This window comes from Indicator indicator, chromosome 4 (genome assembly GCF_027791375.1).
Source record: "Indicator indicator isolate 239-I01 chromosome 4, UM_Iind_1.1, whole genome shotgun sequence".
In the NCBI taxonomy this organism is placed as follows: domain Eukaryota; kingdom Metazoa; phylum Chordata; class Aves; order Piciformes; family Indicatoridae; genus Indicator; species Indicator indicator.
The window spans coordinates 3772356-3786464 of NC_072013.1; the positions used below are offsets into that span (position 1 = coordinate 3772356).

Consider the following 14109-nt stretch of genomic DNA (forward strand, 5'->3'; position numbering starts at 1 on the left):
GGGTCACAACTAAGTTAACATATCCATATCAGCGTTGCATAGAATCGTAGAATGGTTTGGGTTGGAAGGGACCTCCAAAGGTCATCTAGTCCAGCCCCTTTGCAGTGAGCAGGGATATCCTGCATTAGATTAGGTTGCCCAGAGTCCTGTTGAGCCTGACCTTGACTATCTCCAAAGATAGGGCCTCAACTACCTCTCTGGGCAACCTGTTCCAGTGTTCCACTACCCTCATGGTAAAGAAGTTTCTCCTAGCGTCCAACCTAAATGTACTGTAATTTCGGACTCTATTATCAGCCTTCAGACTACTGGTGTTTTCCTCAAAAAAACAAACAAACAAAACCCCACAAACATTCATACAGTATGGGCTGAGAATTTCGGGAAAAAAACCCAAGCAAAAAATTTTGTGGTCTTGTAGCTGTGCAGAAATGAACCAGCAAAGTATCACCTCTAAAATTTTGTAATGGAAAAAAGATCAGTCTAAAGTACCTTATTCATTTAAATGCAAATCTTATAACTGGGAGACACCAACTTTCCTGAGTGATTGATCTTTTCTTTCCCACTTCAACTACGTTTCTCTACAGAAAGAAGCAAGAGCTCAAAAAGCTGTTAGAAAATGCAGGAAAATGAAAAAAAAACCCAAACAAATAAAACAAAACAAAACACCCCAACCAATCAAACAGAAAAATGGACTGTCACGCTCTATAGCTTATGTTATGATATACTGTGGTGACTTTGGGTCCTCCCTAACCTCTAAAATGACATTCGAAACAAAATGCTGTATTTATTTTTTCTTCTGGATGGCTCTGAGATATGAGCAGAGGAACCTGAAATAGGAAAACAAACAAACAAACAAAACAACCACAACACAAAACAGCAGAGACAGAAATCCATATTCTCTAACAGATGTTTACCATCAATGAAAAGTTTGCGTGGAGGAAAGATTTAGAGAACCTTAGTTTTGATTCTACAGCATTGGAAACTGCCACATTCTCTAAACACAGTCTGACACAAAAAAAGAGTGCCATTTAGCACCTCTTCATTCCTGGGTATGTGCAAGCTTATCTGTTCCCTAATCCAACATTTCATATTGGGGTGTCACAGAAGATTCTGGTTCTGGCTAAGAACAGTTAGTCCCTAGGAACTGAACATTAGTTTTCAACATAGTAACATGAAATATAGAAGAAGTAGCAGGAAGGGAAAAAACACCCAAACAACTATACAAGTACAGGAGAAATGGATGTAATGGCAAAGAGGACATAGAACAGCAATACAAAGATAATGACAAAAACTACTCAAACATGACACTTACCCTCAGCAACATCATCATCTACCATCAGCTTGAGGCTCTTTCCTCGTCGAACTACCCGGACAGTGTGCCACTCATTGTCATTGAGTTTCTGCCCAGCATAGAGAGTTTCAGGTCCCTTGCCTGGGGATGATGATAAGTACAACAGTTAAAGCCATACTCCAAATTAGTTTAGCATTTCTCAAGAGGAAAAGTCACCAAAATCAACCTGGTGTGATAGAGACTAATACATTGTGTGGGTGTGTTGTGACCTGTTACCAGCCCTCACACCTATGCCTCAGTAGTTCAGAGGAAATCCAGGGTCACAAACTATTCCACTTGGTAAAGTGCTCTCCTCCATAGACCCTAGAGGTCACATCCATTTAAAACAGGGGTAGGAATCTCTCTTGTGCTATAATATTAATTTCCAAATCTTGAACAAAGCACTGTAGTAGTAGAAAAACAAGCTGGTGACAGAAGTATCTCTAGAGTGGAGTGATTACAGCAGAATGTTTCTCTCCTAAGAATCCAAGCCTCAACATACTAGGGATTTTTTTTTTTTTTAAAACGTTAATCACAGTAGTCTCTCAATACTTCGATATTGAACACCAGGCTGCTTTCAGTCTTTCAAACAAACAGAAAACCACCCCACCAAAAAAAAACAAAAACCAAAACCAACCGAAAATTAAAAAATGCCCCCCCAAACTAAACAATCAACCTACAAACCCCAACCACAAAAACAACACAAAACCTCAAACCCTACCTCCAGACAAAAACAAACAAATCAACCAACCAACAAACCAACCCAAACTTAACACCACAAAAAGACAACCACTCACTAACCTGGCTGATTTTTCTAAAAGTTCTTTGACAATGCAGCCTAGCTATAAGGTGCTTACTTTGCCCCCATGAATTACAGGTCAAAAGTGAAAGAGAAGCCCTCTCTTCTCCAAAGGTAAAACCACAGTTGTCCTTGCAAACAATGCTCCTGGGAAGCCAGCATTCATGCTACCCATATGTGTCCGGTTTTGCTGCTCACCCATCACAATTGACAGGCAATTATTTAAAACATTAACTGTTTAGACTACAGTACTGGAACACCTCAGTCAATGTCCAATGGTAAGTAAAGTTGAATAATGGTGTGTGCTAACTTATCTATGTTCAGTGCAGTATAGTACTAGAACATTTGCTCACATAGGTAGATCGGAGAAATGCAGAATGAGGAGTTTGTTTCACATCAGATCTGGACCCACTGCCCAAACTGGCAAAAGGGGAATCCTCCCCCAACAAAATCAAGATCCATCGGACATATTAAAAGAGACAGGACAGGGACAGCAAGAGGCACTGCCACAGCTCACCTTACTGCACTGGTGAAAACTACTGTCAGATATGCAGGTTATTTCTGTTTGTCCAATACAAGCAAATCAATCATTTTATTCAGATAGGACATGAAGAACATTTGTTTTCACCAGTCTTCAATGAACTGGTTATATAACAAAATGTTGCACTTGTCTTCAAGCAAAGCTTTTCACAGGGGGATGCACCCACTCTGATCTGTGTCACGATGTGAACAAGTAGCATATTCTGTAGCGAGGCAGAATTGAAGGATGTGGTAGGAAAAATACCAGGGACTTCACACAGCCCATATAGTATGCACACTGCCTAGTTAGCATCATTACTGTAACTGCATCTAAATTGGAGGAAACATGTCAAAGAAGGTAGTGTCTCCTTCAGATAGGATATAACATGTAGTAGGGGAATCATATGGAAAGAGAACAAGCAAAATGGACATTCTGTTATTCTCTTCAAAGGATCATGTTGCTAACATTAACAAAAAAAACAGTTCAGTACTCTTTCACATTGCTAGCCAACTTTACCATAAAGCAAGAGGACAAAAATGATTGATACCTAAAAAAATAAGACACTCACTTGCATTAGAAAGATAGGGAGTCTTACATTGGAGCTACAGAGATTATCTCCTTAACAGGAGAAACTTGTAACCTCTGCAGTTCCTCATGCATGTGCCAAAGTCACACTGCACCATGAATGTAAATGCAGCTCTACAAGGCAGTTAGATCATGGCTAGAAAGCTTAAATTTTTGGAACCAGACAAGCAAAACTCTCTTAAATAAAGTCCAAGAAAGTTCTGCTGTGTTTCTATCAGTGAGTGAGTGCATTTTACCTCAGGACACATACCACTGGATGGCCAGTAAAATTTTTCCCTACATCAAAATATACTGCATCAGTTACTGGAGTTCCACACAAACATTTTCCACACAGGAATACTAAGGAGTTAGGACATCAGGACTTGTGTGTTTTTATAATGACATGTGAAAGCAACTGTGCAAAGTAGGGGCAAGGGACCAACAAATACATTTGTTTAAAAAAAAAAAAAACACAACTTTTCCCCAGGTATAGAGCTACAGAGGGCTCAGCCAAGAGAAATACTCTGTGTGCTGGCTTTCTTCAGCTGACAACATTAACACTTTCTACTATGCAGCTCTGTATTCAAGATGGTTGAGCAACTCAAAGTTCCTTCTAGTTCCCACTTTTCAGCTATAGCCTGATAAAACAGGGGGCAACAAAAATGAGTTTAGCTTGTCATTGCCGTTTTGATACTTCCTCTAACAGTTTCAAAACAAAATTGTGACACCAACAGAAGTTATCTGACTCAACGTAGCTTAACCGATTCACAAATAAATCAGTAGAAAATACAGCTTTCCAATTTCTTTTTCCAAATTCATAAGGTTGTTTACAAAGAGATTGCTATTTAGAATTAACCAGTTAATAGTTTGCGCTTATAAATGTGAAATTCATGTATGGATGCAAATTATTCTATGTTTTGATCAGTCAATTTAAACTTTTATCAGTAGAAAATACATAAATAAATAGGTGATTTTGGTACTTCTGTTCACAGACCTCCCTTTTGTATGCAACAATGGGCACTGGCTTCTTTTGGTAAGGCTACCCAAATAACATTAGATACAAAAATTCAATGCATGAACATGCTCAAGAGCATTCAGACTGGGTTTTTTTTTTAAGTGTTAAACATTATTATACTCTATTTAAACTGTTTTCTTTTCAAATGCTTTCAAGCATTTGAAAGCAGGTAGGTTAACTTAAGAAGCAGCAAAACCGTGCCCTCATTTTTCACCTGCACACTGTCAGATGAATTGCTGCTTCCTGTGTAAGATCCCACTAAATTCCATGTGGTTCCAGGAACTGTGCAGAGACTTCACTTCATTGAGCATAGTCACTACACGTATTGTTACTATACAGACATTTATGCACAATCAATTTTTAAAAGACCCCTTGAAGATTCTTAATCCAGCAGTTGCAGATGCTGGGGAGAACAGAAAGGAAACAGACCACATGGTAGCATCTCCTCCCCTTTAAGGCATTTCTGCTGTCTTACAGCTAAACACACAGGACCAAGAGCTTAGACCAAAGGTAACAGGGGTTTTGTAGGGTGGTTGATGTCCTTTTTTCTCCTTTCAAGCTATCTGCATCATACTTCAATTGTAGCAAGAATCAAAGCACAGTTTATATGGACAAAGGAAAAAAAAAAGGTTTACATCTTGCCCTTTTTATAATAAAGGGAGTCAGAGCGGAGGCAAGAGGAGAGGGATCAGGGGGTCCAGAGGAGAGGGATCAGGGGGTCCAGAGGAGAGGGATCAGGGGGTCCAGAGGAGAGGGATCAGGGGGTCCAGAGGGAACTCTTGCAGTAATGTTAGGAGCTGGTTGCTTGGAAACACTATTTAAAATACTTTTGATGAAATGACTGTTGGGCATTAGGGTAATTTTTGTCATCTATTTACTTTTTATGAGGGAGAAAAGACAACATAACCGGAAAAAGAGCAAGAAAGTTTCTGTTGTAGCAAAAACTTAATAGATTAAGCTGCCACATCATGTTGGTGTTTCTGGCCTACTTGGTCATTCCAGACCCCTTCCTACTGTCTTGGAATGAGCTGTGTATCATACAGTATTGATCACTACCTCATTTTCAAACTCAAATGAGTCAGACTAGTTGTCATGGGTAGAGTTTGGTGCTCTGCAGTGGCAAACACTACTTATAATCAGAAACAAAAAATCTCTCTCTTGGGGATCCCCATATACTGCATATTAGTCAAGCTGTAGGTCAGGCTTCCTGAGCAAATATTGCTTGATTCAACTGTGGCAACTCCTCCTCATGCTCTTGATCATTTGACACCTACTCAAAATTTGTGCACATTTTTCATAAAAACCAGTAGTATATGCTTTCAAACAAGGAAGAACTCCATCAACATGCCCAGGACTTCCCAATTACTATCTCTATATCAAAGGTCCCCTGCTGCTAATTAATATCTTGGCCCAAACAGACTATATAAAAGTGCCAAGAAGAGGCATGCCAAAGTATAAAGAATCATAAAGTAGTTCATGCCTTCTGAAATGCCAATTTGCCTTCCATCTGGCTATCAAGAACTCACTCACTTATCAAAAACAACTGGTCAGAGGGATGCAGTTAAAACAATAGCTCTGAAAACTCCAGCTGCTATTCACCCTCAGTGGTTTAACAGAACACAGAATTTCCCTCCTGTGAAAGGCATACAAGAAATAGGGTCAATCCCACTTTTCTTATAGGTGGATCCAAACCTGTGCTTTGCAGACTGTCATTATCTGATCCATTTATATGGTTAAAGTGACCTTCATGAAACCTGACTATCCTCATATCTAATCCAGCATTACAGCAGAGTTCAAACGTTCAAATCTACAAAATGGCAGGACACTGCCAGACTGGTGACAAAAGCCTCTACCTCATTACAATTGCAACAATAAATACTTCTACAGTGAAATATTAATGCTTTTAGAGAAGACCTTCAATAACAATAAAAAAGGATTTTATCTGCCTTTTTTCTTTTTTTTAATTAAAATGCTCAGCTGCCACATCAGATTTGTCAGTGGCAAGATGGATTTTTTATGTCTGTTTTACATAAGGCAAAATGCCAACAGCATCCTAAGGCAGGGAGGGGCTCAAAACGTTCTTTGTCCCCTTTCCTGCCCACACCTACCTTTTTTTTTTTTTTTTTTTGGTGGTGGTGGGAGGGTGGGCAGGTAGTATAGGGCATTATTTTTTTGTTTGTTGTGTCGGTGTGAGCTGAAATTCCCCCCCCCCCAACAATAACCAGGCTTTTACAAAATGACCACAGAACTTGTGATTCACTGTGAAAACTGAGCACACAAATTCATAAAACTTGATAATGAATTATCACAGAATTGTCAGGGTTGGAAGGGACCTCAAGGATTATCCAGTTCCAACCTTCCTGCCATAGGCAGGAACACCTTCTACTAGATCAGGTTGGCCAGAGCCACATCCAGCCTGGCCTTAAAAACATCCAGGGATGGGGCTTCCACCACCTCCCTGGGCAACCTGTTCCAGTGTCTTACCACCCTTATGGTAAAGAACCTCTTCCTAACATCTAATCTAAATCTACCCTCCTCTAGCTTGGATCCATTCAGCCTAGTTCTATCACTACCCAACACCCTAAAAAGTCCCTCCCCAGCTTTCTTGTAGGCCCCCTTCAGATACTGAAAGGCCACAATAAGGTCTCCTCAAAGCCTTCTCATATAAGGCAAGTTAGACAACTTCTCTAAAAGCTTGCAAGAAGCTGATCCACCCTATTTAGACTTTATTTAGTGATTCCTTAAAGACTATCAACAAGTGACTAGTGCAACTAGAAAGTGGAATTCTTCCTTGTAGGCCCAACAGTGTGGCAGAGAGGCAGAGGTTGTGAAGCCAATACCCCACTAGTTTCTCATCCCCAGTGGCAGGAAGAGTGCTTTGGAAGATAATTGTCTTATATAGACAGACTATATATTTATTTGTGTGTGAAATAACTATGCATAGTTATACAAAATGGCAGATATTTTATGTACCTCTTACCACATTAGATACATTTCTCTTTTCTATATATTGTCTTTTCAAGGTGAGATATTCTAAGTCCAGAGATATTCTAAGTCCAAAGATATTCATCCACTATTCCTACAGGCAGGTTTGAACAAGATGGTGGAAGGGGGAAGAAATGGCTTCTAAGGACAAAGATGCTGCCAGTTGTTCACACACATTTATGGCTCCCTGACACCTACAAAGGATAGCACATTTATCAAGTTATGTGCATGGCTCAAAAGCAAAGCTGGAAACTGTTCTGAAAATCTTCAATATCTTTTGGTCTTGGTATATAATATAAATCAGTAGTGTAAATTTTGTTGGGTGATTTCAGGCAGCACTAGTATGGACACACTGTTTTAGGAAGGTCTTTTTCTTCCAGGATCCACTGTCCAACTCCAGGAGCATTGTTAATTGCTAGGAAACAACTGACAACCCCACACTTTCAGTACGTTGCAGACATTTATGTAGATATCCCAGTCAAATTAACACATATTCACATAGATACACATTTGTTTTGCTCATATACAGGTTTTACATTCCTCCTTTTTGAGAAAATGGTTAGCTGCCAACTAGGAATAAGCAGTTGCACGTCCCTACAGATAGTCAATACCTCTATTGAGGACCTTACCTGCACCAACCTTTCTGTTTCCTCAGGGAACAGGGTCGTCTCTATGTACTACCCAATATTACAGCAAAACATAAACATATGAAACATGCTTTTAGCAGGGTTTAGAGAAAAGTTATGTTTACAATTTTACTGAGTGGGGAATCAATAAAGTTGAGCATGATTTATACCAGCCTAGCCAGAAGCAATGTTTAATTATTTACATTCATACAACAATAAAAAAATGCATGGAAATACTCACAGAATCAGTTAGTCTCACAAGTGCAAATAAGAATTCCCCCCTCCCGCAACAGCCAAAATAATTGAGTGCATGGAATTAATCTAACAAATAAATGAAAAGTAGCAAGACTACCCTAATAGTTGTCTCCAAAACATACTGTAGTCTCCTTGTAAACTTGACAAAACAGAAGTTGGGTTTGCCTATTTGGACACAATCTATTTCAGAACACCTTTAGAAAACAAAACAAAACCCAAAAAAACCCCACAAAGCCCCACATAAAACCCCAAACAAACAAAAAAAAAATCTACAAGCCAAACTCTTACTTAAAAAAAAAATAAAATAAAATTTGTTCCTTGCTTCTTTTGCTATAAATATACGTAGCACCATATTGAATTACTTGCTTTTGTTCACAGATATCTCGACCAGTGGTTGTAATAAGACTCAACACTGATTCAGGCAAAGTTCAACATGATTGCAGGTTATTCATAAGGCTCCTCAACCAGACTTCATACAGAATTTACATTGTGGGTCTTTTACTTGATGTGAATACAGCTTGTGATTAAGAACAAAAAAAAAAAAAAAAAAAAAGGAGAGGGTTTGATTAAGTGTCAAATCCTGGTACAAACTGCACTTGGGTGTAGGTTTTTCCATCAAGGGCAGTGGGTTATTCTCCTTGTTTGCCTCAATTCCGCTGCTGCTGAATTTTAACACTTTTAGAAACTACATAGCAACCGTGTATCTCCAGACAGAATCATTTTTAACAGACATCAAGAATTCATTTGCACTAACAGAAAATTGATCTCCCTAAAACTCTTTCAACAGATTATCATTTCAGTGAAAAGCTGTTCCAGTTCTTCCAAAGAAAATTTTATTCTGACTTTGAAAACATTCAAAATGTTTCAACTTCATGCTACAGAGAGATGTTTTCAGCACTTCAAAATAAAATGAAGCTTTTTATTAACTATTCAATATACTATTAAATTCTAATGGTAATGGATGTTTTCCCATTTTTATTGAGGGAGCTATTTCCACTTTTAAGCAAAGGGATTTTATTTTACATATACAACCAGCAGGGAGGTCAAAAAATGACACGGAAGCATGAAAAAATATTGATCACACATTCGTGCTTCTCAAATTAAGCTTTACAACAGTATAATTAAATTAACTTCAAAGTGATTTCAGTCTGACTGGCTCTACTTTTGTTTTTACACAGGGCTGTCACATGAGAAACACTTCACATTGGCCAGAACGCCACGTACTCCTGTCCCTAAGAGATCAAGGCAACAAAAGCTTCCATGTAAGTATAAAAAATTCAGAAGCTGCTAGACTGCGACTCATCTACAATTTGCCTAAGGAAATATTTGTACATACTGGAATTTCAGAGATCAAAGCTCAAGAGTGCTACTAGTGCAAGCTAGGCAGCAAGGCAATCACGGTAGATTCTACTTCTGGGATTGCAGAGAGCGACCACCAGAGGGATCCGGCAGTTTCATAAAAGTACAAAAGAATTGCTGTACTCAAAGTGCTGCTTTTCAGAGTTGCAGCTGCTGATGTATTTTGCTTTGAAGATGACTACAACTCAGTGATGAATATGACTCTAGAACTGCAACCCATATTCACTCCTTTACTAGCAAATAACCTGTTCATTTCAGGTATGTGCATCAAATAGATGCTGTTTGCCACCCAAGAAATGAGTCTCTGGCTTAAGAAACATGCAAAACCTCACAAAGACTTACCATAGAACAGAATTTTAAACCAACTAATACAGCAACAATTGTGTGCAGACTTTTGCAATCCAATTACAGAAAGAGGTAAAGAGATCCTAAGACAGCTTTACATTTTGTTGGTGCTCCAGTGATGCAGTGCTAATCAAAGAAAGATGCAAACATGACAAAGTCAGATACTATTCTGTTTATTCCTGGTAGATAGAATGGTACAGGTGCCAAATCCAAACTTCTCACTAATCCCATTAATGTGTCTTACTTGAAATATAGATGGATTGTACTACCAACAATAAGAAAAGTGGAGTTTCTCTTCCTTTTTTGTTTAAAAACTCACCAAAAAATGCTACAAAATAAGTATATTAACCATAATGATAGCAAGAAAAAGATGCTGGAGATAAGGCTGAGACCACTGAAGTGAGCCATATAACATATTACGCAGGGATACACACCATGGCAATGAAATAATTTGACTGCTTACTGCCTGGATTACTTATCTCAGGGTGGAAAAACAATCAAATGTATGAGGCTGTAAACCAAGTACTCTCAAAAGTTGTTTGCTTCTGTTATGTTAGTAAGGAATTACATTTGGTGAGACTTCTCATCTTCTAATTGCCTCTATTACTTCATTGGAAGGAATTGTTTGAACTTTGGACTTATATGCTTATTGATACAGAGTTTTTGAGCTTTTTTAAAAACAAAAAACCCAAATGTATTATAGCAGCTACTTCTTATTTAAGTCTCAAAAGCAACGAGATCAGAAATTAAGACAAAGCAGTGAAGATTTTTTTTCACAGAAAAAGTGGTCAGACATTGGAAAAGGATGCCCAGGGAGGTGGTGGAGTCACCATCCCTGGATGTGTTCAAAGGTTGTGTAGATGTGGTGCTTGGAAATAAGGTTTAGGGGTGAACTTTGTAGAGTAGGGTCAATAGTTGGACTTGATGATCCCAGGGTCTTTTCTAACCTGAATGATTCTATGATTCTAAGATGTGTCAATGTGGTGCTTTAGAGTAATAACATATGTATGTCTCTCAGGAAAAGATCAGAGACCACTTTCTAACAACATAACATCTTTGTCCTCTTCTTTCAAATCACAGAACACTATGTTAAAGAACAGAACTCCTCTTCCCAAAGGCACATTTGACAGCTGAGCAGAGAGTTGAGTTGGAGGAAAAACCCAGGTCTTTTGAGCTCTGGTACCAAATATTGCATTAAAGACATAAATAACTAAATAAACAGACAAATAAATACATTTGTTTAGGGCACACTGCATAGTCCTAACATAATATAGGAACAGAAGACAGTCCTGATACCAGCACTTCTTTATTCAGATACCAAGGGCAAAGAGCAGTAGCATCACACATTCAGAGGACCAGAATTTCTTTCTCATTTAAGATACCTTTCCTTGTGGCATCTGAGTGCCTCAAGCATTACAGATACACAGTTATCTCCATGGTTGCTACTACATGAACTTACTTCGGTCTCCCTCTAAAGTCAGCATCACAGAACTTAAGCCAAACTACTACAAGCCCAGCAGGGTCCTACTCTTCTGCAGGGAGTGCAAAACGCTGAATACTCTCTTGAGGTTTGGTTCTCTTTTTGCAGTGCTACCTCCATTCTGAAGGTTGCCCCCTTTTTTCCAATCTATGGTGCCAGACAAGTAGTTTTGAAGTTCTCCATTGTATCTTAGCCAGTATTTGTAAGCCTACCAATAATCCCATTAGTGCTGGGCCAGAAAACATCATATGTGCATAAATCATACTATTAACAAATAAAAAGAGCAACAGCAACAAAAAAGTCACAAGTAGAGACTTTGTGGTTTCATGTGTTACGGGTAAACTGTGCACACATAATGGGCAATGCACTTTGGTCCCCTTTGCCTGAACTGAGAAGCTACAGTGAGAAAGGTGGTAAATGGTACTTGGACCTACACGCAAGAATCTCTTTGCATAAGAAGCAAATGCAGGAAGGATCAAATGCTTCTGGAAAGCTCTGGGATCAGAATCAGTAGTGCAGACTGGAGTGTTTAACGTCAAAGGCATTTAAAAGCTTAAGCAAAGAGGTGTCTTTCACACAAAATAGAATAAACCTTAGCTGCTGCTGCTGCCTTTTGAAGACTCACTGACTAGTGTCCTGTCCCTTAAACAGGAATGGTTAGGACAAGACAGTGACCACGTGGCAACACAGATGACTGAAGTTCATTCTGGTAGTTCATAGAGCACTGGTATCAGTTTTACCTATTTAAGTTAAACCTCATTTCAGTAATGACTGTACATTTCCAGGTTGCATATCAGATAACAAATAGGGCTCAGGGTAAAAACACTTTATGGAATGCTTTACTGAATTGACTTATACAAGGACTATAGACACAGGACAGTCCCTCTAGATGTTCCCTTTTTATTCTCATGTTGTAAGTTAAACCCTTCTTTTTGGCTGCCATCCACCAAGCCCTTCATTTATCTTAGCATCCTCAAAAATAAGGTTGGGGAATACTGCTGACCACATTTTATGAGACAAAAATCTGAGACAAAGGAAAGTTATCCAAAGCATCACAGCAAAAGCTTGGTTCTTCTTTTACCGTGTTTTCCTTTCCCTTTACCAAGCTTTGCAAAACTGGATAAAACCTGACTAGATTTTGGAAGCCAGATCTGCACTGACTACTGACTTTAAAGATTAAGACACATCCAGCAGTGAAGAAGCTGCAAATAAATTTTTTTAATGCCATTTAACCTTTCTATTTCCAAAAACCTCTCAGCAGTTATTTGGCATACTCTCAAAAGAATTGGGACCCTGATAGCAGAAATCTGAGTCAGAGCAACAAGATCTGTATCCACTAATTAAAATTCTCAGATGCTTTACAGATGCCACCAATCTCTAGTTTACTGTTGACACACACTGTCTGCTTTTACCTGAAATGAGAAACTCAGATGAAAATAATAACAAGCAGCACATAAATCTACATGCAAGAGACTCCCTATTTAGCTTAAGGAGTTATCAAGGAAGGATCACTTGCTTCTAGAAAGCTGAGAGACCAGTAGTGCAGACTGAAGGACAGCTGAGGATTTGCAGACAAAATCATATCTGAGGAAAATACTGGGAACTCCTTTGAAATTCAGATTTTAAAGTCACAGCTTTCATGTCAGCTAATGATAAAGCTAAGCACATGTGGCTTTAAACATTATCTACAAACTTCTGCCCCAGAGCTCCCAAACTGATGTCATCCCTCTTCTCAAACACACCACCCAAATTACTCCATTTCATACAATCCCCTATATTTCACACAACATTCACATCTAATTCTAGTATCACTAAAATTAGACTTTCACCAAGAATTGGAAGCAATCATTCTAAAACAGCCACAGATTAGGATCAAAAGACAGAAACTCTTCCCACAAGGAAGTAGATTTATTCCTGGAATGGTACCATTCAATGTTTAGGGGTCTCCTTTTCTTACCCAACACCAAGCGGTTAATGCTCACATTAAAAGGAACAGCGCTTGGACATCAATGTCAGAGTACAAATAATTAGGTAAGCACAAGGAAGTGATTATTTGCCATCTTCTGAGATCGACTGATGCCTGTACATGTTTATCAGTCATCTTAATTACAGGAGTTATCAAATCTTATGCACCACACTTAAAATAGTAGTAGTTGCCAGAACTGTGAAGTTTCTAAAGAAAAAAAGAAGCAAAATCTAGTCATACTGGGATTACATATTAGTTCAAGCTGTTCCAGACATTTAAGCAATAAGGTTGTTTGACTACCAAGCAAAGAGTTTGTTGGCCTCTGGCTAAATTGTAAACACAGTAGAATTTGATTAATGGCATAAGCTGGTCACAAACATCTCTCTAGCAATTTCATTTCCAGTTGAAAGCTTAGTGACAACCGTGCTTTGCTTTGCATGGCAAGGTTGGAAAGACATCCTTTTGCCCTCAGCAAACATTATTTCTGTGTTGCCTTTTAGAAGGTGAATACAAAATCAACCAAAAAAAAAAAAACAAAAAACCACACCAAACAAACCACAAGCCCCCCACAGCCTCTTTATTACCTTCTGTTGTCTGTTAGTGGAGGCAGTGGTTGTTAAAGGTATGGGTATATTATACATGCCTCTCTTCCTATATATTTTTCCACACAATGTCTTTATTACTAGCATGTGAACAGCTGGTGTGTTGCAATGTTGTGTAAACTAGTATTTCTCTCTTATTTCTGTGTCTCACAAGAGCACTCTGAGAACGAATCCATGCTGAACAAATGCTCTAATACCACTGAGATTTGTACAGTCCATACCATCAGTAAAGACATCCTTTGAAAACGATTGCAGAGGCAGCCTAT

General features: G+C 38.7%; 1 protein-coding gene across 3 annotated transcripts in view; it reads right to left on the reverse strand.

Annotated features, from left to right (window-relative positions):
• NRXN3 (neurexin 3) overlaps positions 1–14109 on the reverse strand; it is a 909976-nt gene that overhangs the window by 535778 nt on the left and 360089 nt on the right. For all 3 annotated transcript variants that reach the window (XM_054400548.1, XM_054400546.1, XM_054400549.1), the window contains one exon: positions 1310–1429. In XM_054400548.1, the coding sequence (XP_054256523.1) occupies positions 1310–1429 (120 nt within the window). The remainder of the gene's footprint in view (positions 1–1309; positions 1430–14109) is intronic.